Source organism: Melitaea cinxia, chromosome 8 (assembly GCF_905220565.1).
Source record: "Melitaea cinxia chromosome 8, ilMelCinx1.1, whole genome shotgun sequence".
NCBI classification, from domain to species: Eukaryota; Metazoa; Arthropoda; class Insecta; order Lepidoptera; family Nymphalidae; genus Melitaea; species Melitaea cinxia.
Genome location: NC_059401.1, coordinates 14,453,206 through 14,477,309, shown reverse-complemented (window position 1 = coordinate 14,477,309; position 24,104 = coordinate 14,453,206). Strand labels below are relative to the sequence as shown.

At 33.0% G+C, this 24,104-nt stretch overlaps 1 protein-coding gene and 1 non-coding gene across 2 annotated transcripts; both read right to left on the bottom strand.

The window, feature by feature from the left end:
- Positions 1-11,352: 11,352 nt before the first annotated feature.
- Trnac-gca lies at positions 11,353-11,424 on the bottom strand. The gene has a single exon. It is a non-coding gene; the product is annotated as a tRNA-Cys (tRNA).
- A 1,879-nt stretch (positions 11,425-13,303) lies between these two features.
- LOC123656064 (ell-associated factor Eaf) lies at positions 13,304-24,008 on the bottom strand. The gene is made up of 8 exons (XM_045591788.1): positions 23,907-24,008; positions 20,904-20,996; positions 19,837-19,975; positions 18,696-18,811; positions 18,240-18,348; positions 17,013-17,238; positions 16,227-16,359; positions 13,304-14,977 (listed from the first exon to the last, which is right to left on the bottom strand). The coding sequence occupies exons 1-8, from the start codon at positions 24,001-24,003 to the stop codon at positions 14,913-14,915; spliced, it is 978 nt and encodes a 325-aa protein (XP_045447744.1). The 5' UTR covers positions 24,004-24,008; the 3' UTR covers positions 13,304-14,912.
- Positions 24,009-24,104: the final 96 nt, after the last annotated feature.

Here is a 24,104-nt window from a genome sequence, read left to right as displayed (position 1 = left end):
AATAGTGATCGCATGAAAGTAAACTGTTTCTCTGAAACGATATGAAAATTCCGTTATTTATAATTAAATATAAATTTCACATTAGTGTACGTAACTAAACGTGTAGTAGACGCCGCATTGGTGCAACGGTTATAGCCATGGATTGTACCTGTTGCGCTGGCGGTTGCGGGTTCGATCCCCGCACATGACAAACATTTGTGATGGCCATACAGGTTTTTGCCGTGGTTTGGGACAGGTTTGTGCAGTCCTTGTGGGTCTCCCCGCCGTGCCTCGGAGAGCACGTTAAGCCGTCGGTTGTTATCATGTACACCTGATGGCGATCGTTAGTCATAGTAGGGAATATATCCGCCAACCCGCATTGGAGCAGCGTGGTGGATTAAGCTCTGATCCTTCTCCAACATGGGGAAAGAGGCCTATGCCCAGTAGTGGGATATTACAGGCTGAAGCGCGTACCTAACTTTTTTCTTTCGCGATCCCTGACTGCGATGGTCTCAGAATAAGCCTGATGTCATAAATATTTAGTAGGCCTGTTAATTAAAGTAGGTTATCTTTATCGTATAAATTAAGACGCTAAGGTTAAGATGTTTGCCTCCATTTTTATGAACAACCTCACTATTACTGCACAAAAATTATATATCATTTTACAGATAATAGCTTGCTTTGCCGACATCAATAACAAAAAAAAAATTTTTTTGCTTTTCTTTTTGTAAATTAATTAAGTATTAAAATTGTAAATATGACCTTAGTTGTTTCACAAGTAATTTTTTTTGTTCACTTTCAAATCAACTCACGTACAAATACTTTTTTGGCATTTTGTATAATGATAATTATTATACATATTTAGTGCGAATTATTCGCACGGGTACAGCTAGTTAATATTATAAAGAGAAAACTTGATTTATGTTTGTTTTTGGTTTGTTTGTGTCGATGGACAAACTCGTTTGTTTGTGAACTGAAAATTAATGGACTGATGAAAATTCTTTAACAAGTATCAATTATCACATTTGACAACTGGAAAATATCGCTATTTAGGGATAAGACCGTATTTCTACATAACATGTTTAAATAACTTATTTATGTAAGTCTCCTCAAAGTAGTATGGAATAAAATATATTTTCTGTCTACATATGTATGGCAAACCGTGACGTTCTCCGACCCGCAGGACCGACCGTCTACGTAAGATTACTGCTAGAGGAAGGATTGAGGAAAACTGGGATGATTGGGGCGCACTTGAGGAGGTCTTTGTCTAGCAGTGGACTGCAATAGGCTGAACTGACTGGCTAACTGACTGACTGACTACGATTGACGATATGATTGCGATTCTGCTGGATTTGATTTGTCCTTGTTAGTCTCCCCAGCGTACCTCGAAAATAATTAAATGATGCCATGCTGCTGGTTTTTTTGGTAAATCTATGTAAAACTAAGTTATTACTTATCAAATTATCTAGCCTAGTGAAAATCCCAATAAATAATATTATATTTTATCAAAACCATAATTGCTTAATTTCAAATAATAGCGGCTATAAATGGGCCTTTATGGAAATTTGTTGACAGTTGACACTAATACGAAGCTAGTCTCACATATAGTTATCATATTAAATTGGAGCAGTGACATTGAATTCGTATACATATTCATAGGCATTTATTTGAACGAAGTTCCTTACGGCAGGCTTAACATTTGGCTGGGCGACCGAACTGAAAAAAATGTGATACTAAAACTGTAAGAAAAATATATAACGGAAGTGACGTAATATCAGTCACGCGACTTATACAGACGTAATGACGTTTGTAAAATATTACTAGTAAACTTTTTTAAATTTATTTATGTAATTTTGTACTGTCGACAAAAATAAATAAAGACATGTTTTTTTATTTCACTTAATAGTTTAAATTATTATTATTTTGTTTGATTTATTTTATTTTAAGGTATTTGTTATTTTCTAAAATACTAAATTTCCTAAATACTTTTATGTACTTAATTAAAAACCAATCAACAAAATTAAAAAAAAATCAAGAACTAGAAAATATATATAAAATTCAACATTTTTTTTTCCAAATTGTGTTGCTTCTATACTATCCGAAGGAACTTCGTTCCTACCTGGTGTCCCATGAAACCACATTATTTATAGCTATTTTGATTAGTTTCAGAAATTGCATTCGGCTTAAATTAAAATTAATAATATAAAACTTAGCTGGATAAATACATCACTGTCCCGTAAATAGTTTAATATGTACGTGTCCTACCATTGATAAAATAGATTCAACCAAATATTTAGGTATAGTCATTGACCAAAGGTTATCTTGTCATTCTCATATGAAACTATTATCTGGAAGAATTAGAAAATTTATCTATTTCTTTAAAACTCTAAGACATGTAGCAACAAAAAACGTTCTAAACCAAGTTTATACAGCTCTTGTTCAATCATTACTTTCTTATTGCATACCAGTATGGGGAGGAGCGTCAAAAATTAAATTCCTTGAACTAGAACGTAGACAAAGGGCGTTGTTAAAGGTTATGTACGGTAAATCTTACCGATTCCCCACAAAAGTCTCTCTAAAAGTCTCTCTCTAAAATACTCTAATAAGTAAGATACTGAGTGTGAGAAGGATATACTCGTATATATTACAGCTGATACTACATGTGCATAAAACAGCGAGTATAGATATTAGTACTAAAACAAAAAGAAGATTAAACATTGTAAATGAAACATATATTGCTAAAACTAATTTTGCATGTCAACAAAGTAATTACCTAAAAAATATTTTAAACACAACACTCACAAACACAATCACACATACATACACACACACACATACACACACACACACACACACTCATACACATACAGAAACACACATAAATAAACTCTTTTTTTTTGTCTTTTGTGATTGAATTATGATAATTAATGTTAAGTTTTAATTTTATAAGTATGAATATGGAAGAGCGGGACATATTGACACAGTTAAAACACTTACTTAAAAGGATGGCCCAACAACGGTATCGTGTTATGTAAACGTTTTTCTCAATAAACAATTTTTTAGTATGGTGTAAGTAGCTGTGGATGTGTGATGTGATGGATGTGCATATAATTCACACTTAATAAAATAGTGAATCTTCAAAAAAAAAAATTAGAGATCATCGCACTAAAACTGAGCTTTCCAAACAGTCTAAAATTTTACCAGTACATTATATTGAAATTACATAATTCTGAACTCTATAACTCAAGTTTTTCCCGGAGTTTGTAACTTCTAACGCATCTTTCAATCTGCTTTATATAAATATTCTTTAATCTGGTCTATATGTATATCTATTATCAATGATTGTCTCTATCTAGATTAAATAATATCTATTTTCGAAAAGATTTTAAAAGGCAGGAAAACAAGCGTCTGGCACAGCACCCTCTATGTATTAACCGACTTTCAAAAAAGGAGGAAGTTCTCAATTCGATTGTCCTTTTTTATGTATGTTACCTCGGAACTTTTGACTAGGTGGGCCGATTTTCATGATTTTTTTAATCTGAATGTGGTGCGTGTCATGTGGTCTCATTTAAATTTAATAGCGATCTAACTAGTACTTCTCGAGTTATATCTAATAAAACGTATTTGCTTGACTATTTTTTCACCGACCTATGTTGTATTATGATAACTAATTTTGATGAATTTTGTTTATCTTGTGACTCGATTTAAATTTGATTGAGATCTGATGGCTACTTTTTGAGTAATGTTTGATAACGTGTATTGTAACCTTGCTTTTTTTTTTAAAGGAAATTCTACTTAAATTTAATTGAGATCTGACAAGTACCTACTTTTCGAGCTATATCTAATAATGCGTATTTACTTAGCTATTTTTTCGTTGACCTACGTTGTATTATACCGAATAACATTTCACTGGGTGTACCGATTTTGATGATCCTTATTTTAATCGAAAGTTGATGCTTGAGCCACAAGAGTGATTCTATTTAAATTTGATAGCGATTTTATGACTGCTTCTTGAGTAATCTTTCATAGCGCGTATTGACTTATTTATTTTTTCGTTTACCTATGTTGTATTACTTGTCGATGTATTTATTATAATTGAAGTCGGTTTTTTTTTCTATATTTCGTGCGTCTCTATCCAACACAGATCGTTTCGTTTCATCTCCAATAAAATATACAGTACCTGGATGGCCCAGCTTAGCTCGGTTCTTTTTTTTGTAAATTGTGTTTTTTGGAAAATTTATTTAATACGAATTAAATACTGATGAAATATAAATAATATTTTCGATCTTACCGTCATAATAATAAAAAATATATATTGGTTATTTCAATAAAAAGTCACGATTGCAATTAGAAAAAAAAATGGAAAACCCACCTGAGCTATTACACCTCACTCACTCACTCACTTCAGCCTAATACAATCCACTGCTGGACATAGGCCTCCAGAAGCTCGCGCTAAAAATGGCGTGAACTCATATGCTATGCCCATAGTCACCACGCTGGGCAGGCGGGTTAGTGACCGCAGGGCTGGCTTTGTCGCACCGAAGACGCTGCTGTCCGGCATCGGCCTGTGTATTTCAAAGCCAGCAGTTGGATGGTTATCCCGCCATCAGTCGGCTTTTTAAGTTACAAAGTGGTAGCGGAACTGTATTATCGCTTAGTCGCCTCTTACGACACCCACGGGAAGAGAAGGATTACACGTACCTTGTGCATAATGTCGAAATTTACCGTTGCATTATAATGATTTGTAGATATTTTTTCATAGCCTAAAAACAGAGATAAAACGATATTGTTTAAAAATGAATCCTAGCTAGATCGATGTATTGCCCCCGAAATCGTTTCCGTGATTCAGATTTTATATATATACTAAAATTGCTCATTTAAAGGTAAGGTTTTTTTTAAATATTTTCAAAATAACGGTATCAGTAGACATTCCACTTGACATTGACACTATCATTTGTTTTATTTTTACACTATCAAAAGTCATCAAAACAATTGAACGTAAGAAGTATTTCTTGTAACGTATAGATAATTGAAATTTATACATTTTTTACTATTTGAAGTTTAAACATTTTTTATTTCTCATAAAAACAAAATATTCACTTATAACGATGAACATTTCGTATAAAATATATTAAAAATAAACATATAATTTTTTATTTTCTCCCTTTGAATGCTAGATCGAAAGTTCTATCATACGTAGGTATAAATATACTTTTTTGATTTTGATTTGAAAATATTTATATTCTCGAAACTATTAATATTTTAGGGTTATTACATATTTTAGCTTCATTTCATTGCATATAATTAATCTCTCCGGTTTTCTTACACATAGAACTAATATTATGATTTTTTTTTTTTATAATTTTCGTTACATAAAAATGTTACATAAGTTATCATTTACTACGCACTAGTTTTTCACATCGTTTATCAATTTCCAAATTATGCACGATAAAGACAATCAATGTGCTTTGGAAAATACTAACCATTTATTGATTTATCATTTTTTTTATCTTCATATACTTTAATCATAATTAAGTGATATTATATAAATTTGCAGTGAGTGATTTCATATGCATTTTTGAAGAACATCATTCATAATTCTTTAATTATTTTTTGTATTTTGTTTTAAAAGTATAAACATTTATAGTCGTTAAGGCTTCTTTGCCGTTTTTTTACTGCTCCCTACGTATCCAAAAGTCGTATTCTTGGAATTTGTAGAACAAAAAAGAATAACAAGATTAGCGCGTTAAGAAATTAACGCTTGTACCTCTTAATGCTTACAAAAATACATAAATAACATTTGAATATCACTTAAAACCACATTTTGTGTATAATGCAATGTATAAATCACTATGATAAAAAAAATTAAATTATGATGACGTGAATAGTTTTTTGTCGCGAATTCAAGAGTGGTTTAAAATAAACCACTTGGTTTTGAATGTCAAAAAAACCAAGTGCGTTGTGTTTTCGTTACCTAATGCTAAGCATCCAAAAAAATAATAATAGATAAAGCTTATTATTCGATGCAGCATTACATACCTAGTTGATAAAGGTGTGTGGACTTAGTGACGCTGTAATGTATTACTAATTTTGTCCTAAAACACAGTTTATATATTATTTTTCAAAAGAGTAACTGCGTAGTTTCAGTAGCTTCAGTTTTACAAAAATAATAATTGATTTTTAAACTTTTAATTTGTAAAATAACGATTCGAACTCGTGCCTTTGGGGCCTATTTGAATAAAGCTATTTTTGATTTTGATTGGTATTGAGATTTTTAATTAACAAATTGAATATGGCACTTCCCGAATACCTACAAAAGTTATACCTGGACAAACGCAAATATAGAAGATCACTAAAAGAACATTTATTGAAATCTTTAAGCGTTTAATAGTTACAAAATTTTGGTAATTACCTTAGTTTAGGTTTAATGGCTATAACATGGTACGGTACGGTATAGATATTATAATATGATAATATGATATGCGACGCCGCGGCTTGTCCGGCTCTTGTGAGTTTTCGTGGCAGGCTTGTATATAAGTGTTAAGTATGTGTTTTTTGTATTTTTGATCAAATAAAAAAAAATGTATGTACATAAGTAAATTGAAATTAAAAAATCTAAATGTAAATATATACTTTATTGCTACTGACTCTTACGTTTTTTATTTTTAATAAACAAACGTTGTTGCTAATTTATTAAATAAGATGATGTGTAAGGTTTATATAGGATATGAATAAGGTCGAGGTCAAGAAATGTTCAAACTATTAATATGTCATGTAGAACCACCAGTAAGAAAGAAAGAAAGAAAGATATTTATTTTGGGCAATTACATAAGTCACATATTATTATACAATGTAATATAAAATGAAAGCATAGTTTAATAATACAAAAATGGTTCAGTATAACGCAAAAATATTAAAAATGGAAAAGAAAACCTCTACAAATCAGCCAATTTTCGTTTTTACTTCAATAACGTTACAGCTCTTGATGTCATATCATGTAAAGAGCTATAATTAATAAATTTGCATCATTTACCAAAATGATGGCACTTACCTGGTGTAAGAAAATAATTAATTATATTCCCAAATATAGGTATAGCCTTTGGTCCAGGTATTTTTCTGATAAGTCTTCCGGCTCGACTATACCGGAAATACAATTCTAATAACACGAGTGTTATTAGAATATATACAATAAGTACCAACCACATTTTAAAATAAAACTACTTCGCTTTATGTCAAACGAGTAGCCTCTAGAGCGTCTAAAATACTAAAGCGATATCAAATAGATAGCGACTTATATATGCGATAGTACTATTATACATATATTTTATTATTACAAGGCTAAATTCGATTAAGCCTTATATTGTAAGAATACATTAAAATATTAAAAATCTTCATCGGTAAGCCGGAATTTCAGTCAGTCAGAGGAATTAATAACCGCGTAGGACTAAATTTTTTTTAATGAGTGAACTTGAAAAACCAAATTGGTTCTCAATTCGACACTTATTTGTATAGGTATATATGCCTATGTTTGTATATATGCCTTGTAATAATTTTAGAAATTTAACTCTAAATTCGACTCTCATATGCGCATTCTGCATCTGCATTCGCATTCTGTTATGACAAATTTAATACTTGTGGAGCGAGTTTTGTAGCGTTAGTTATAAATTGATGTTTTACTCCTTAAAATGTAGGAAGTTTTTGAATATTAAAATCTACTTGGCTTCCACTAATAAACTGTAACATTTAAATTTACAGGTTGCGAATAGGAACAACAGAGGACTTTAAGATAAGATTAGAAATGAGACTATCCGCGAGAGAACGAAAGTAACCGACGTAGCCCACAGAATCAGCAAGTTGAAGTGGCAGTGGGCTGGTCATCTGTGTCGCAGGACCGATGGCCGTTGGAGTAGAGGGATCCTAGAGTGGAGACCGCGTTTTGGCAAACGCAGTGTGGGACGTCCTCCGGCCCGTTGGACTGACGATCTACGTAATATTGCCGGTGTAGGCTGGATGAGGATTGTGGCTGGATGTGGAACGTTGTTAATCCTAAAGTGTTGAATTATTTTTAAAATATGTAGGTAGTCAGTACTTAAGATACTAACTAGTATCCTCAATTGAAAACTATTGCAGTAAAGTTTTATTAGTTTTGAGTAAATGCCTAAAGAATTATACTAAAACAATTACATCTTGGTATTCAGTTTTGTGTTTTGTTATTTTACTGTAATTATACGTATTTAAAAAAATTCACTTATTTCATTACATTTTAAATGTACTTACTACTTCATTATATTTTAATGTACTAGGTAAATAGGTATTGTATTATTTTTTTGCATTTTGATCGAGGTAGTGAGTACAAGTTATTAAGATATACTAATGACAAACATGTTTTAAATATATTTTACAAAAGCCTTGAAGTGTTTCAATTTAAACACGTTCTAGAAAATATAGGTTTAAATTGGTTTCGTTATCAAAGTACGATACGATGCTACTTATTAAAACAATATTAGCTGCGCTACGCTTCAGCCTATTGCAGTCCACTACTGGACATAGGCCACCCCGATTTCGCGCCAAACAGCCCGGTTTTCCGCAATTCTCATCCAGTCACCACCGGCAATCTTACGTAAATCCAGTCAGTCCAGAGGGCTGGAGGGCGTCCCACACTGCGTTTGCCAACACGCGGTCTCCACTCCAGGACCCGTCTGCTCCAGCGGTCATCGGTCCTGCAACACAGATGATCAGCTCACTGCTACCTCACTTGCTAAGTTGTTGAGGATCGTGTCTACCTAGGTCTGAATCTGATAGCAGGATTCGGTTAGTCAGGGCGGCGTTTGGATTTGGTTGTTCGAAGATTCCGCAATGCTTGAAGATGAAAGTCTTCAGACGTCAACACAGACGAGGGGACTAGTCCATAAGCTCTATTATATTGTTAATTCAAATTAATTATTGTTCTCTGTCCATGACTCGATTTTCGATGACATTGGATGTTTGCTGTTCGTTGTTGTGTGTGCTCACTTTCATATTCTTTCGAGATGTCAACATCGATCTCTTCAAACCATTTAACATCTTGGTGTTCACTGAACTGTGTGATTTTAATGTGGTCTCACTCATGTTTCGGCCATATTTGCTTAAATTAAAATCTAAACAAAAACAAGAAATAATAAATGAACATTGCTGACGTAACCACAATCTGGACTTCCCCAAAAATAAGCAAAACTCCCATTCCCATTATTAAAGTTTTAAGTATTAAGTAGGGTGCTTACGTAATACTTAAAATAATGACCCCGATACAATGTATGTAGATAATGTAGCAGAAAATGACAAACAATAAAATTTAATCGTCGAATGACATGCCATTTCGATTTTTAGACATCCTTCAATAATAACAAGCACAAGTAATATTCCAAATATATATCATTACATAGTATAAAACGAAGTCGCTTCCTGGTATCTGAATGCTTAGATCTTTAAAACTACGCAACGGATTTTGTTGCGGTTTTCTTCAGTTAATGGAGTGATTCGAGAGTAAGTGTCGCTAGTTATTAATAATGTATTTTTCTTATACGTTGTCAATCACTAACTCAACGCTAAATAGAGATTGCCAAGTGAAGCTTTATCGTTTGTAATTTAACTTGCTTTAGTCTCATGTGAGGGAATGTGTTAATAATAAAATATTAAGGATATAATTATATCAATTTATAATTTTGAAAGAACATATTATTATGAAAATAAATAAAATTGGAGTGTCTGTTTGTAATATTAAAATTACCGCTTTTCACTAAAATTATTGCCTAGAAAAGTTGCACAAACATTGCCAAACGAAGTTTTAAAGATAACAATTTTCTACTTCTGCTCTTTCTTACACGATAAATTTATACACTATCAAAATCGAAGAATCGGGTGTCGTAAGAGGCGACTAAGGGATAATACAGTTCCACTATCACCTTGGAACTTATAAAGCCGACCGATGGCGGGATAACCAGCCATGCTAGCTTTGAAATACACAGGCCGAGGACGGGCAGCAGCGTCTTCGGTGCGACAAAGCCAGCCCTGCGGCCACCAACCCGCCTGCCCAGCGTGGTGACTATGGGCAAAACACATGAGTTCACGCCATTTTTGGCTCGAACTTGCGGAGGCCTATGTCCAGCAGTGGACTGCGATAGGCTGATTTGATGATGATGATGATGATCAAAATCGAAATTGAACTGAATTAAAATACCAGTCTTATTTACTTTGAATCTATTGTCTCATAAATAGTTCACATAGCGATACCTTTTCATATAGCGTCTAGCTCCTTTATGAGGGTAAAGAGGAAATTATATATCAAGAAAAAGTTACTTCTTATGTATATATTTATTTCGTCATATGATGATTGATTACATTTAATATTGTTTGCTAGCACGAAAAAAACCGATTTCAATTACATCGACAAGACAAGTAATACAATGTAAGTAGGTAGACGAAAAAAATAACAAACGCACTAGTCGGCACTACGATTTTCGAAAGTTCCCCTCGATTTCTCTGAGATGCCATCATCAGATCCTAGTTTCCTCATTATGGTACCGCCCTTGGGATATCTGTTTTCCAACAAAAAAATAATCAGCAAAATCGATTCATAAACGATGAAATTATCCGCAAACACGCATAAAAATCGAATTGAGAAACCTCCTCCTTGTTTGAAGTCGGTTAAAAAATATTTTAATCGTCGTTACAAATCAACTATAATAATTTCGAGATTACTATAATTTAACATTAGGCACATTAAAAACTAGATAGATAGCTGGAAATAGAGTTAATAAATCTTAAAGAACTCAACATATTTCTTCTCTCTACCATTTTTAAGGAGTATGTAAATAAACTACAGTCGCGTTTCGGAGCGGACCTGACAAACATACTTTTTTGTCGTTTACAATAAAGTGTAAATTATAAAGAAAACAACGAAATAATATGTACAAATTACGTATTTGATAAACAAATATAATCTTTATTTATTAATATGATTGCTTTGAATAGAATTTTTGTTATAGAATTTAGAAAAGAATTATTATTTGGGTCTATATCTTCTGCTAATTTTATATATTCAATTTCTAACTCGGTCTTACTTGCGATAAATTTTGATCTCTCAATGGATACCGGTCTTCAAGGAGTTTATTATTAAACATACTTACTAAAGTAAAAAAAAAAAATTAATTCTATTTTTAATTTTATTTATCGGTTTGTGTAAAAACTGTGTGCGATTTGTGTGATGTCACGAATAAACGTGTTTCTTTTTTTTCTTTAATTCGGTAATACTATGATGACTTAGTACAAAAACACAAACTCGTTAATTTTACCTTGGAAACGTTATGAAAAACAGAATAACTAAAAAACGTTCGAAGGGGACACCCGGGTTTGAACCGGGGACCTCTCGATCTGCAGTCGAATGCTCTACCACTGAGCTATATCCCCAGTGGTAAATGAGGTGAAAATATTAATAATATTATTACTATGCTTATTATTTCTTAAGAATATTTTTTTTATATTTTATTAAACTACATATAATATTTTGATTTAAAAAAAATATTAAATTATTTAACTATCCGCACTGAAATTGTTGTCTCCGCTGATACCCGCAGATATATGTAATTTGAATTATATATAATTAACTTACTTAGTTTAAACTTTAAAATTATTAGGAAAAGACACGTAGACAATTTTTAGCAAATGAGGTGACGTAATTCGATATGGGTGAAAACCTCAACAATGAAATACAGCGCCTGATGGAAATAATGCGCAAGATTTCAAGCGCAAAAAGACTATTTATAAAGTAATTATATTGCAGGCATTTCCAGTATCTTTTGATGGGTTTTTATATATTTTAACCACAAATAAATCATTATATCTTAAAAGACAACAGAAAAAACAGAAAAAAGTTTCTGTTAGTAAAAGGTCTGTTTGTAATATTAACATAAGCGCTTTTTACTAAATGCATATGGTATGGTTTATGTATCGTGTATACAATATATGCATTTAGGAAAATAATAGTAATATGAGTAATATATACACGACATAAACTAAAATAATTTATTTTCTTCAATTTTTGTCTGTCTGTCTGTTTGTGATTTTTTATTGTTATTATTTAACATTGTTACTCTTTTATTATACTAGCTGTGCCCATGACTTCGTCCGCGTGGAATAAATGAAGTAATTAGTGATAAACCAATGTTTAATAAAAATAATTATAACTTTTTGCTCCATAAGACGCGCGGTATGAAAAAATGTGGAAATTGAAATAGTGTGAAACAACGCTGATAGTGATGCTGAAAGTTACGCCGAGAATAACATATTTAGCTGTTTATGCAAGTATAGTACGCAAGCATTTACTGTGTGGCTACCTTAAGCAAAGGTTTTTTTTTATTTATAACACTGTGTCTAATATTCGCCGTGTTAGATAAAATAAAATGAAAAATCTAATTTTAAGTAAATTGAATTCAAAATATTAGATTTTTTAAAATAAATACTGTCTACTATTTTGACATAACAAAGACGAAAAAAATATTAGAAATGTTATACAACATTATGTAATTTATTTTTATTTTATTTTATTATACCTGTATCATTATACAAAACAATTACTTATGAGTACATAATTAAACATAGTCTTAAATTATTAATTTAGTTAGGGGTCGTCGGTAAATACTATTGGTGAAATATGGTGTGAGAAAAAAAAATTTAAACAGGTATAATCTGATTAAATTTTGCAAAATTAAGCTCCGTGATTCGTGATACAATTTCCAGCTAGACATCAAGATTGCAGGTTCTGTGGTAATGTCAAAGAGCGCGTTCTTTAAGAAAGCGTGTCAGCATGTCTCGTTTACTTCAAATGAGAATCCGTGCAATAATTTTAAAATTAAAATACCTACCATACTTTTTTGTTTTTTTTTTCATCATTAATTGCAAAGTTAAAAATAAACGTCTTAAAAAACTCACCTCATAATAATTTATCCATAAAATCTTTTTATTGTTGTTCTAAGAATAACAAGTTTTCAAAGAAATAATGATTTTCAATTTTGTCCCTAATTTAACAAATCTAATGGAATTTCCAGGATACAGGTCAATCTAATTATACTATTTTTGGTATCATGGGAAAATAGTATTATCTATATATATAATAATGAATGTTTGTCTGTATGTTCTTTATAGAATCGTAAACTATACATTTGATCATCATGTCATGATCTTCAGCAGTGTTATGCATGAGCCCACAATGTTTTTAAGGTTGATAAGACCAAAAAAATAAGCGCAGCAACGAGCGCAGGGTACGGCTAGTAATAAATGAAATATCTTCTATTTTTATATAATAATTTATTGCAGACTCGTAAACGTATAATATCGTTCGGTGTTTACCGAGCGCTATAATCTTAAATCTAGATAAAAAATTGGCATAAAATAAAAAATATATCTATATTTCACTCGAGGCACAATAATTTTTCAATATGATACACGCTTAACTAACCTAATTAATTCTATATCGTTAACATTTGTAAGTTTTACTAAGTTTTGATAAGTTTATCGATATAATCAGAAATCGACTATAGTCTAACATACAAAAGTAGGACCCGAAAGATCTAGAAAGTCAAAGAAAAAGTATACATCTCTAATCGACCAAAAATAGAATAAAAAATACTCAGTACTAACTCAGTTTGATACTTGAAAATGTAAATTTAAACTTTATTTCAATTTAGAGTAAATGTTGAATAGCGTTATTTTAAAATTTGATTTTAACATTAATTTTTTTTTTTTTGTGAAATAATTGTTATAGTTTTTTTAAGCAAAGTATCAAAAGTCAGTTAGCACACTAACGTATTAAGTGACGTTAGTGATGTCAACAATGTTTCCATATAAAAAATTAAAGGTTTTACTTTCGTGTGTCAGAAAAAAAAACATTACAATATAATCTACAACTATTCCCGGCCTTTATTCCTAGCGATAATAAGTTCTTTACATTATCATAGATGAGATTTGATATAATTTTCACAGATTATTGTTTCTTATCGATATATACATTTTATTTTTTGCTTAGCATGACGCCGAAGAGTATTTCATTAGCCCTATATTTTATATATAGTTTTAAATTCGATCCCAATAACTATTTTACAATGTACAAGTAAACTTACAAATGACGACTGTGTTTGATGCTGTTACGAGTTTTTATGACATTTCATTTACAATAGATCCGATTTTCAAACGTGACTTAAAAAGTTATAAATTCGAATTTTACTTCTTTAAAAATTTTAAAATATGAATTTTATATAACGATATGGCAGTAAATAATCAATACCAATGTTACTTTAAACATGGCAAGAATTGATGAAGATGGTAAAACGACTGTTTTCTTCTATTTACGAAGATTCACGTACACAGGAAAAATGTAATGTCGTTTTCGGTTTTTATATTAAAAAAATAAAATAAAAATAACTTGTTCACAATTAAACATGTGTTAAAATTTTATTAGTTCCAAAATCTTACGAGTTTAACTCGTATCAAGTTCAATTATTATTTTGACTTCAAATACATTATATAAATATTAATTAACAGCCTGATTATTGTCGAAAAATGAAGCTAACAATAAAAAAATTAAAGATAGCACAATTTGTCAAAAAAAAAAAAAAAGAAAACCAAATAAACACTGCAACTAACATACAATAATTGATTGTACAAGTGTAAATAAAACTCATATTTCAAATAATGTTCTGCATACAGATTAGACGATACACTTAACAAAGGAGGAAAAAAAAAACAATTAGCATAGACAGTTTTGAACAATGACACTGCTGTTACATTTGAATACAAAATACTGTCTGTTATCAGTTTAAATACAGAAGGCAGTCGTGACTTCAATTGCCAAGTCTCAAGTACTCGAGCAGTAACAGTTCCCGGTCAGAAAGTCTTGTTGGTCAGTCGGAGTCGCTGCCCGACTCTGAGAGGCAAAGGTCATCGTTGAGGACGTCGCTGGGCAGAGCTGCTGTGCCTGGAAAACAATAATATAGACACTCAGCTATTTACTATTTTATATATTATAATGAGTTGCTTTATTTTTCTCTATTTTGTTCTATGTTAGTCCACTTTTATTTACGTTTGTCTATTTCAGTATTTTCTAGTTTAAATTAGCATAGTATATGTACTAAAACCTACTCTTATTAGACTGCTACTGTATTTCACTCCATCCTACTTTAATACACTCTAGCCTACTATACTACACTCCGTCCTTCTCTAATACACTCTAACCTACTATACTATACTCCATCTTCCTCTTATACATTCTAGCCTACTATATTACACTCCATCCTCCTCTAGTAGATTCTAAACTACTATACTACACTCCGTCCTTCTCTAATACACACTAGCCTACTATACTACACTCCATCTTCCTCTAGTACACTCTAACCTACTATACTACACTCCGTCCTTCTCTAACACACTCTAACCTACTATACTACACTCCATCTTCCTCTGATACATTCTAGCCTACTATACTACACTCCATCCTCCTCTAGTACACTCTAACCTACTATACTACACTCCGTCCTTCTCTAATACACTCTAACCTACTATACTACACTCCGTCCTTCTCTAATACACTCTAACCTACTATACTACACTCCATCTTCCTCTAGTACACTCTAACCTACTATACTACACTCCGTCCTTCTCTAACACACTCTAACCTACTATACTACACTCCATCTTCCTCTGATACATTCTAGCCTACTATACTACAATCCATCCTCCTCTAGTACACTCTAAAGTACTACACTACACTCCGTCCTCCTCTAGTACATTCTAACCTACTATACTACATTCCATCCTTCTCTAATACACTCTAACCTACTATACTACACTCCATCTTCCTCTAGTACACTCTAACCTACTATACTACACTCCGTCCTTCTCTAACACACTCTAACCTACTATACTACACTCCATCTTCCTCTGATACATTCTAGCCTACTATACTACAATCCATCCTCCTCTAGTACACTCTAAAGTACTACACTACACTCCGTCCTCCTCTAGTACATTCTAACCTACTATACTACATTCCATCCTTCTCTAATACACTCTAACCTACTATACTACACTCCATCTTCCTCTAAGACATTCTAGCCTACTATACTACACTCCATCCTCCTCTAGTACACTCTCACCTACTATACTACAATTGATCTTACTCTAGTTTACAGTATTTTCTCTTGTCTACTCTTATCCACCCTCTCTATTGCACTCACCATTGCTAAGCGAGTGGTGCGCGCTGGAATCGTTGTCATCGCTATCACTACCACTACCGCTATCACTATCGCTGTCGCTCGACGAACTAGACGAGCTGTCGTCCTGTCGTGACACCTGAAAACCATCAGCAAAAAGTTTATAAATATTTATCCCTATTATGTTTGAACGAATTTATATTTTATATACATATTCTAATATATATAAGTTTACACTCTTTTATTCTCACGTATGAATATTTATACAAAAAAACCAACCAACAAACAAACGACACAAAAAAAGTTTGTCTGTTGTTACATTCCAAAAAAATACATACTATATGTCATTTAAGTATCAATTATCCAAAAGACTGATATGGCCAATAAGCATGTTACAAAATAACAAAAGTTCCTAAAAAGGTCAAATAATTATGCTCAAGGAATTATTGAAAAGGATCCACCTAATAAGCAAACAGGCAGAGGTAAATAAACATTTTTTTTTTATATTTATATACGACTAGGGCGGCAAAAAAGTGTATAGCCTACTTGATAGTAAGCGCGTTGCCTATCTTACTCTCGACCCTTCCCAGGAGCTTTAGCCATCTAATTCTCTACAGGAACACAATACTACTTGAGAGCAGTATCCAACCGTGATCTTCTGAGGTACTTTCTCAGATGGGATAAACGGGGACACTGCTCCAGCTTTTGAGCAGGATATATATATCCTGCTGTGCCCTACCTCAATGACTACTTCACTTGAATATAGAACGTAGTAGAGTAACGGATACTCACAGCGGGGGCGGGTGCTGGAGCGGGCGGGGGCGGCGCGTGGCGGGACGGTGGCGCGGCCAGGTGCGCGGGCGGAGCCACGTGAGAGGGCGGGGCTACATGTGGGGGCGGGACCGCGGGGGGCGGGGCGTGAGCCGCGGGGGCTTGTGCCGGCGGGGAGTGGGCGGGGCCATCGTCGAACCCTATCATGGGCAGCGACGCGTGCGTGCTGTTACCGCCTCCGGACCACCTGGTGGGTAAATTAATATAATTATAAAATTTATTTACCTAGACACTTTTAAATCCTAATATGTAAGATTAGCTGATTGAGATAGCAAGAGTCGGGATGAAAATTAAGCTATGCGTTCATCTGGATCTCTAGCTACAATACCAATTTTATTTTTATACAGCTAGGTCGGCAAGCAAGCCTACGGCACATTTGCTGTTTAGCGAATACGTATACGTAGCCTGTAGACGGCCTGCAACAGTAGAAGCAACGCGCGTTGTCGACCTTACCCCCAATCCCCCTAGAGTACTGGTCACCTTACACACCACAGGAACACGACACTGCTTGAAAGCAGTATTATGTAGCTGTGATCTTCTGTAAGGTCGGGGTACTTCCCCAGTCGGGCTGCTCCAGATTTAGATATTTCCTACTGTGCCCTACTTCAGTTAGTTCAGTTTCAACTTGAGACTAAAATAAGTAACAAACATCCATCCAACCATCTTTACAAACTTTCGCATTTATAATATCAGTAAGATGTGTCTTTATTTCCAATGTTTACTCATTATACCCTAAACAATTAGGTTTATCCAAAAAAAAGTAATCAACAGAAGTACTAATATGTACTATACACGTACTACATTATGTTGACACTGAACACAATAACTCAGTAGTATCAAAACGTACTATCAAAGTCTACCTAAGTACTATCAAAACAGTTAGTGAACATAGCAAATTTTTTTTTTCTAATATAGTAACAAGAGAAAAGCTAAGTTGTATGTTTTTACCCACAAGTAACAAGAGAAAAGCTAAGTTGTATGTTTTTTTTTACCCATTGTTATAAATCTTTTTGGGAAATAAAGTATCATATTATCAATGTAAGGAAAATCTTAAATGTCATTACATATTTTTTTTTTTTTTTTTTGTAATATGCTTTATGATATGAATAGTATATAAGAAGCTGTTGGTTTTCTGAATAAATAAATAAATAAATAAATAAATAAATATCTCTGTAATTAATATCTTACGGAGCTTGTGGCGGTGAAGTCTTAACTCGAGGAGGTGACCGGACCATGTTCTGTGCTTTCGGTGCTCCATGGTTAAACCGATTCTGATTATTGTGAGCACTGCTAGCCCCTATTTATACAAAATAATATATTTATTTACTGACAAACATTGTAATATACTTGAAGCTTAAAAGTTTTAGTTATTTTATTATATATTCACATTTGTGATTATATGTTTGATATTAGAATTTGTATACAATTAAAGTTACTTATAATTTTAGTAAGTTTAGTTGACTAATATTTAAGTCAAATCCATAATCAAACACTTTATTTCTATCGATTCTGACCTAATTTTTACTAATAGCAAAATTATTATAGTAACAATAACAACTGATTCAAAATTTTACAATTGTAATCATAAAAGAAATGTAATTGTTTCAAAACTTTACTAAAACTGTTAATGAATGTTGTAATTACCTGTATTAGTTCTCCTGTTTGTAGCCACACGAGTACGAGACGTCGACCTCTGAGTCGTATTTGTAAAATCTGATGTCACAGGAGTTAGGGGTCTGGGTTTCGAATTAGTTTCCTGCCTGAAATTTTTTTTTTGTTAATGTTGTAGTTTTTTTTTGTATTTGATCACCAAAAATATTCACACAAAATCATTTAAATTACACAAATAGTAAAAGAAAAAAAATTATAGATGATTGACAACTTTAACTAAATTAGGTAACAAGAAAACTAATAAAAATGCGACTATTTAGAATTTAAATCAAAAAATTCTGTTGTAAATAAAGGAAATAATTTGTTTTTTTTAAATAAAGTTAAATCAAAAAAATACATTTTGCTTAAAAAATGTATAATTTCTCTTTAATATGCCTAATCTTGAGAGTATTACTGTTAATTACTGTCACACTAGACCGTAACAGATTGTAATTAAACTTGAATAAAATAATATTTTAAAATTAAAATTCTATTGTGACCTAATGATTATCACAAAAAATGTTACAACTTGTCATAAACTATCAAAACAGATAATATATTTTATGATTAATTCAAAAAATTGTCCACTTCATGGTGTTTAATGATCATACTTAATTATGAATTTAGGTGAGGTGGCTGGTTTAGTTTTATTCACTTTTACCTTATTTCAATTACTTATAACTATTCTTAAAATATAATTAATACAGACATATGAGACATAGTTATTGTTGTTGTGGGAAATGTACATATGAGGCATCCAAGCTAGTAGTAATCTGCATATATATATGAATATTCCCTTGGTCGCGCTGTGAACTTGAGAATAACTACTGATTTCATTTATTGTTCACTTTTTTATAATTGTAGAAGGTTCTTACATAATGAAAAGATAATAAAATTTCACCAATAGAAAAATTTCAAGAAAAAGACAATATTACAATTTGAAATTATCAATTTTATTACTAAAATTATTTAAAAACGAGATATTTACCATGTTTTTTTTTTCATTTCGTGGAAACTGATACTTCGACATTATCTACTAATGTATTTTTCATGAGACATGGCATCTTATTGATTTTAGTTAGGTTTAGATATACATTAAAAGGGACAAATTCTGTAAACAAATCAAGACACTTACCGAGTCTTTTTAACTTGAATATTGCTAGAAAGTTTTTCTAGGGTAATTTCCCCGGTAACTCTGTCTATTATTAAAACACATTCTTTTGCATATGGTCGTTGACTGCCTTTAAATACTGTCTGTGGAACTCCAGCTCCATCTACAAAGTTAATAATATATGTTATAAATAAACAAAATCTTTATATTTGTCTGAAAGAGATGCTTTATATAAGACTGCCAGTTGTACTATTTTAATATTAATTTATATGTAGTATGTTTGCAATAAAGTGTTAAATAAATAAAAATACACAGCACCAAGCAATTGAAATAATCTGATAACTTTTTCTTATGTAAAAATATAAACCACAAATAAATTAAAAAATTTAAGAATAATTAAAAATAGTTTTTTCTTCAAGTTACCTAATTTTTTTTTTTTTTTTTTTATTCAAGTTGGACATTTATATAGCATTCAAAAAGAAGGTTAGCACAGGTTAATATATATTAATTGGTTGATTTATTCAGCCTGTAATATCTATATCACTCTGCTGGGCAGAAGTCTCCTTCAAAACAAAAAACTCTTTTGTACCAAAGGCCTCTTTCGGCATCAAGGCTCTATTGAGACATAGAAGATGTCACAGCTAAATAAAACTTTTTCAAACAGTGTTATGTTCCTGTGGTGAGTGAGATTTCAATTATAACTATATTTGAATACGGAAAATACTCAGCTACTCAACACAGCCGAATATATCCTGCAAAAAATGCTTGCATATTGTGTGTTTCCTGTCTCCCAACACAGGAGAAAATCCTACTGGGGGCCGTGGAGTGTGAAGCATTTATTTAAAAAAAAATCTAAAGTAGACTGAGGTAATACTAAATGACTGCTTTCAAGTAGTGTTGTGTTTCTATGATGAGTAAGGTGACTAAAACTTTTGGAGAGATTTGGGGGTAGGGTTGACATGTGATGCTTTTGGTGTTGCAGACTTACATAAGGTACGGTACTTGCTTACCATCAGGTGAGCTGTATGCTTGTTTGGCGAACTAGTCTTATAAAAAAAAGGAAAAAAGTGTTGGAGTTTTTTTTGACTTACCTAAATGAGGTACAGTTACGGTCACCTGGTTATTGGTGCCTACGTCAACTGTCGCCATTTTATTGACGTCCACAGAGGCCGGTTTGAAATCATCTGAAAAAAAAGTATATTAACACATTTAGGTTTTTAAACATTTACTTTACAAATACTGACAAATCAACTTAGCAGATTTGTTTTTATCTTTTTGTTTTTTAAATCCCTGCATAAATAAATTTTTAACTGTGATATATTCATAAATCATAAGCAACGATTTGATACAATATTATAAAGCTGAAGAGTTTGAAAGAAAGAAAAATATTTAATAACAAAGTTTGTTTTGGTTTAATTTGGTTAACCTTTAAAATACAGGCTTGAACACTAGGTCAGTCTATGAAGTTAAATCGTAAACAAAATGTGTAATGATTGCTGTGGCATTGTTTGGAAAAATGGTTTTTTTTTTTCTTTTCTTTTTAACGCATTAATCTTCGGAACTACTTACTGATTAGAGTTGTAGATTCTTTTAATATTAGACTAACCATTTATCAAGGAACTCTTTAAGCAAACATTACACTACATCTCTCATAAGTGAATATACTTTTTAATATTAGGAGAGATCAATGAAAATTGTTGCAAAAATGGAAAAAATTAATTCTTGCTATCACTACTATAATATACTATACTACTATTTACTGTTTTTTTGCTGTGTGGCTACGGCACTTTAGAATTTAGCCACCCCCCTCTCATCCCGTGGGTGTCGTAAGAGGCGACTAAGGGATAGCAAAGTTCCAATACCACCATGGAACTAGCCAAGCCGACCGATGGCGGGATAGCCATCCTACAGCTGGCTTTTTAAATGCACAGACCGAGGACGGGCAACAGCGTCTTCGGTGCGACAAAGCCTTGCGGTCACCAACCCGCTTGCCCAGCGTGGTGACAACCGTGGGCAAAAACCCCTATGAGTTCGCGTCAAAAGTTTCGGCACTCAGTTCCCGGCAGCCCCACTATTCCCGGCTACAGCAGCGGCTACGGTAACAGTGAGGTAAGAGGGTGCTAAGAGTCACCGGTTACGGGAGGATGCCAATCAAAATTACACCTGGCTATGTATAATGGGCGCACGCTACGGTTGGACCATCACCTTACCGAGCTTAAAGTAGAACTGAGTCACATTAAGTGGAGCGTACTGGGGTTGTCTGAAGTCCGAATAGAGAGTGAGAACACGATGATCCTGGACTCCGGACTTGTTCTACTTCCGTGAAGGTTATGGGTTTTCCCAAGGTGGCGTCGTTTTTCTGGTCCACAAGACTCTCACTAAAAACATCGTGGAAGTCGAAGCAGTGTGTCGACCCGGGTAGCATACCTTGTACTTAAAGTCACTGACAGGTACTCCCTGAAAGTGATACAGGTATATGCGCCGAACTCGGCACACTCTGACGATGAAGTCGAAGCCTTGTATGAAGACATTAAAACGGTCATACATGGCACTACTTCGACCTTCTACAGCGTTGTTATGGGAGACTTTAACGCTAAATTGGGAGTACAAAACCGCGACGGATAGAGAATCGGACCACACAGACTGGGGCAAAGGAATCGCAGGAGGCAGATGCTTGTCAACTTCCTCGAATCGGAGGGGCTCTTCTTGATAAACTCATTTTTTGAGAAGAAGCCCCAAAGGTGGTGGACATGGCAAAGCCCCGATACTGTGTGGAGGAACGAGATAGATTTCATCATAGCGGATAAAAGACATATATTCAGAGATGTCTCAGTGGCCTCCGAAAAGAGCGGGCCCGCTTGATGAAATCTATTCTCGGACCTATGCTGCCCCAAATACTAAGTGGCTCCGAGCAGTTCCAATTGGAACTCCAAAACCAATTCGATTCGCTGAAAACTACTGCTGACGTAGACGAGATGACCGACAACGTGGTGAAGACGGTGTGTACACTGGGTCGCAGACACTTTCCGCCAACGAAGTCAACGAAGCAGTCCAAACTTTCTCCCGAAGCCTTGGATCTGATGCGACGAAGGCGCGAGTTGTCCGCTGCTTCGCCAGATCAGAGGGCTCTTTCTAAGAGGATACGGAAACTTGTACGCTGAGACCTCCACTGCTCAAATACGAGAGAGATTGCTACTCTGATTGAGCAGAATAGGGGTCCAAAGTTTTCCAAAGACCATTGAGGAGAAGCCTTCTTGCGAAGCTTAAAACAGCGGATAGCAGAACCGTTTGCTCTCGCCCTCAGATCCAACAAGAAGTTGAAATTTTTTATGGACAGCTGTACTCGTTGAGCGCACGCAAGCCTGCGACTTGGGACACCGAAGATCCACGGGCACAACATTTTCATGGGCAACATTTTCATCATATAACACCGAGCCGCTAAAAGTGGTGACCCTAATGTGATCCTGATCTGCTGGTGATGCTCCAGGAAAACGGAAGGCACACAACGTTATTTATTAAGAATTCAATTACTTCTAGGTTCCAACTTGTAATCATAAATAATAAAGAGGAACAACTGAACAATATATTTAATATGCGTGCGAGTATCTCATTTGAGTGTCTCATTCCAACTGAGGGTTGCAAATACATATAATGTAATGTGCTGACGGCACAAAAACAAAATTAATTTACTACGCTTTTTATCATATTGTAAAGACAAACTTGAAAAAATGTAAAGTGAACTTTCTTTTAAAAAAAATTTATCTCTCTTAAAGTGAACTTTACATTTTTTACTAACATTGCTCATAATATTTTTATAAAAATAAGTTGATAACTTCTTATCAATATTTTATGCTTTTGTTTTACCAACATTAAAAGTTGATTTATTACTTAATTAGCTTTTCAGATTACATACATATTTCAATTTGTAATTAGGTAATATATCTTATGTAATCACTATAGACATTTACAACATACAGACACACACAGAAAGCATATTAACAGCAGTGTTATAAGAGATTTGTGTTAAATATAATATACTTATAACTTTTTTAATTTATATAAACTAATTATCATTTTATATAATAGGTACTTACACTTAATTGTATGATACTGTGATGCCTTATTGTTGGTGAAACTTGTTCCCAGTTTCAACTCCCTTACTTCATAGTTCAAACTATGACTCTCAGCCATTTTTCTTTTTCCATATGGTCTTACCTAAATTAAACAAAAATGTAAACTAAATATTAAGCAATGAAAATAGCTTAACCAAATAATGGATTTGTATTTTAACT

Excerpts from the sequence above, each read along its gene's own strand:
- LOC123656064 (XM_045591788.1), bottom strand. The coding sequence starts at position 24,003 with ATGGCTGAGAGTCATAGTTTGAACTATGAAGTAAGGGAGTTGAAACTG. Across the intron at positions 18,349-18,695 it reads AAACAGGAGAACTAATACAG|GGGCTAGCAGTGCTCACAAT; the intron begins GTAATTACAACA and ends TTGTATAAATAG. Across the intron at positions 14,978-16,226 it reads TGGTGAGTGCAATAGAGAGG|CTCTGCCCAGCGACGTCCTC; the intron begins GTGGATAAGAGT and ends CAGGCACAGCAG.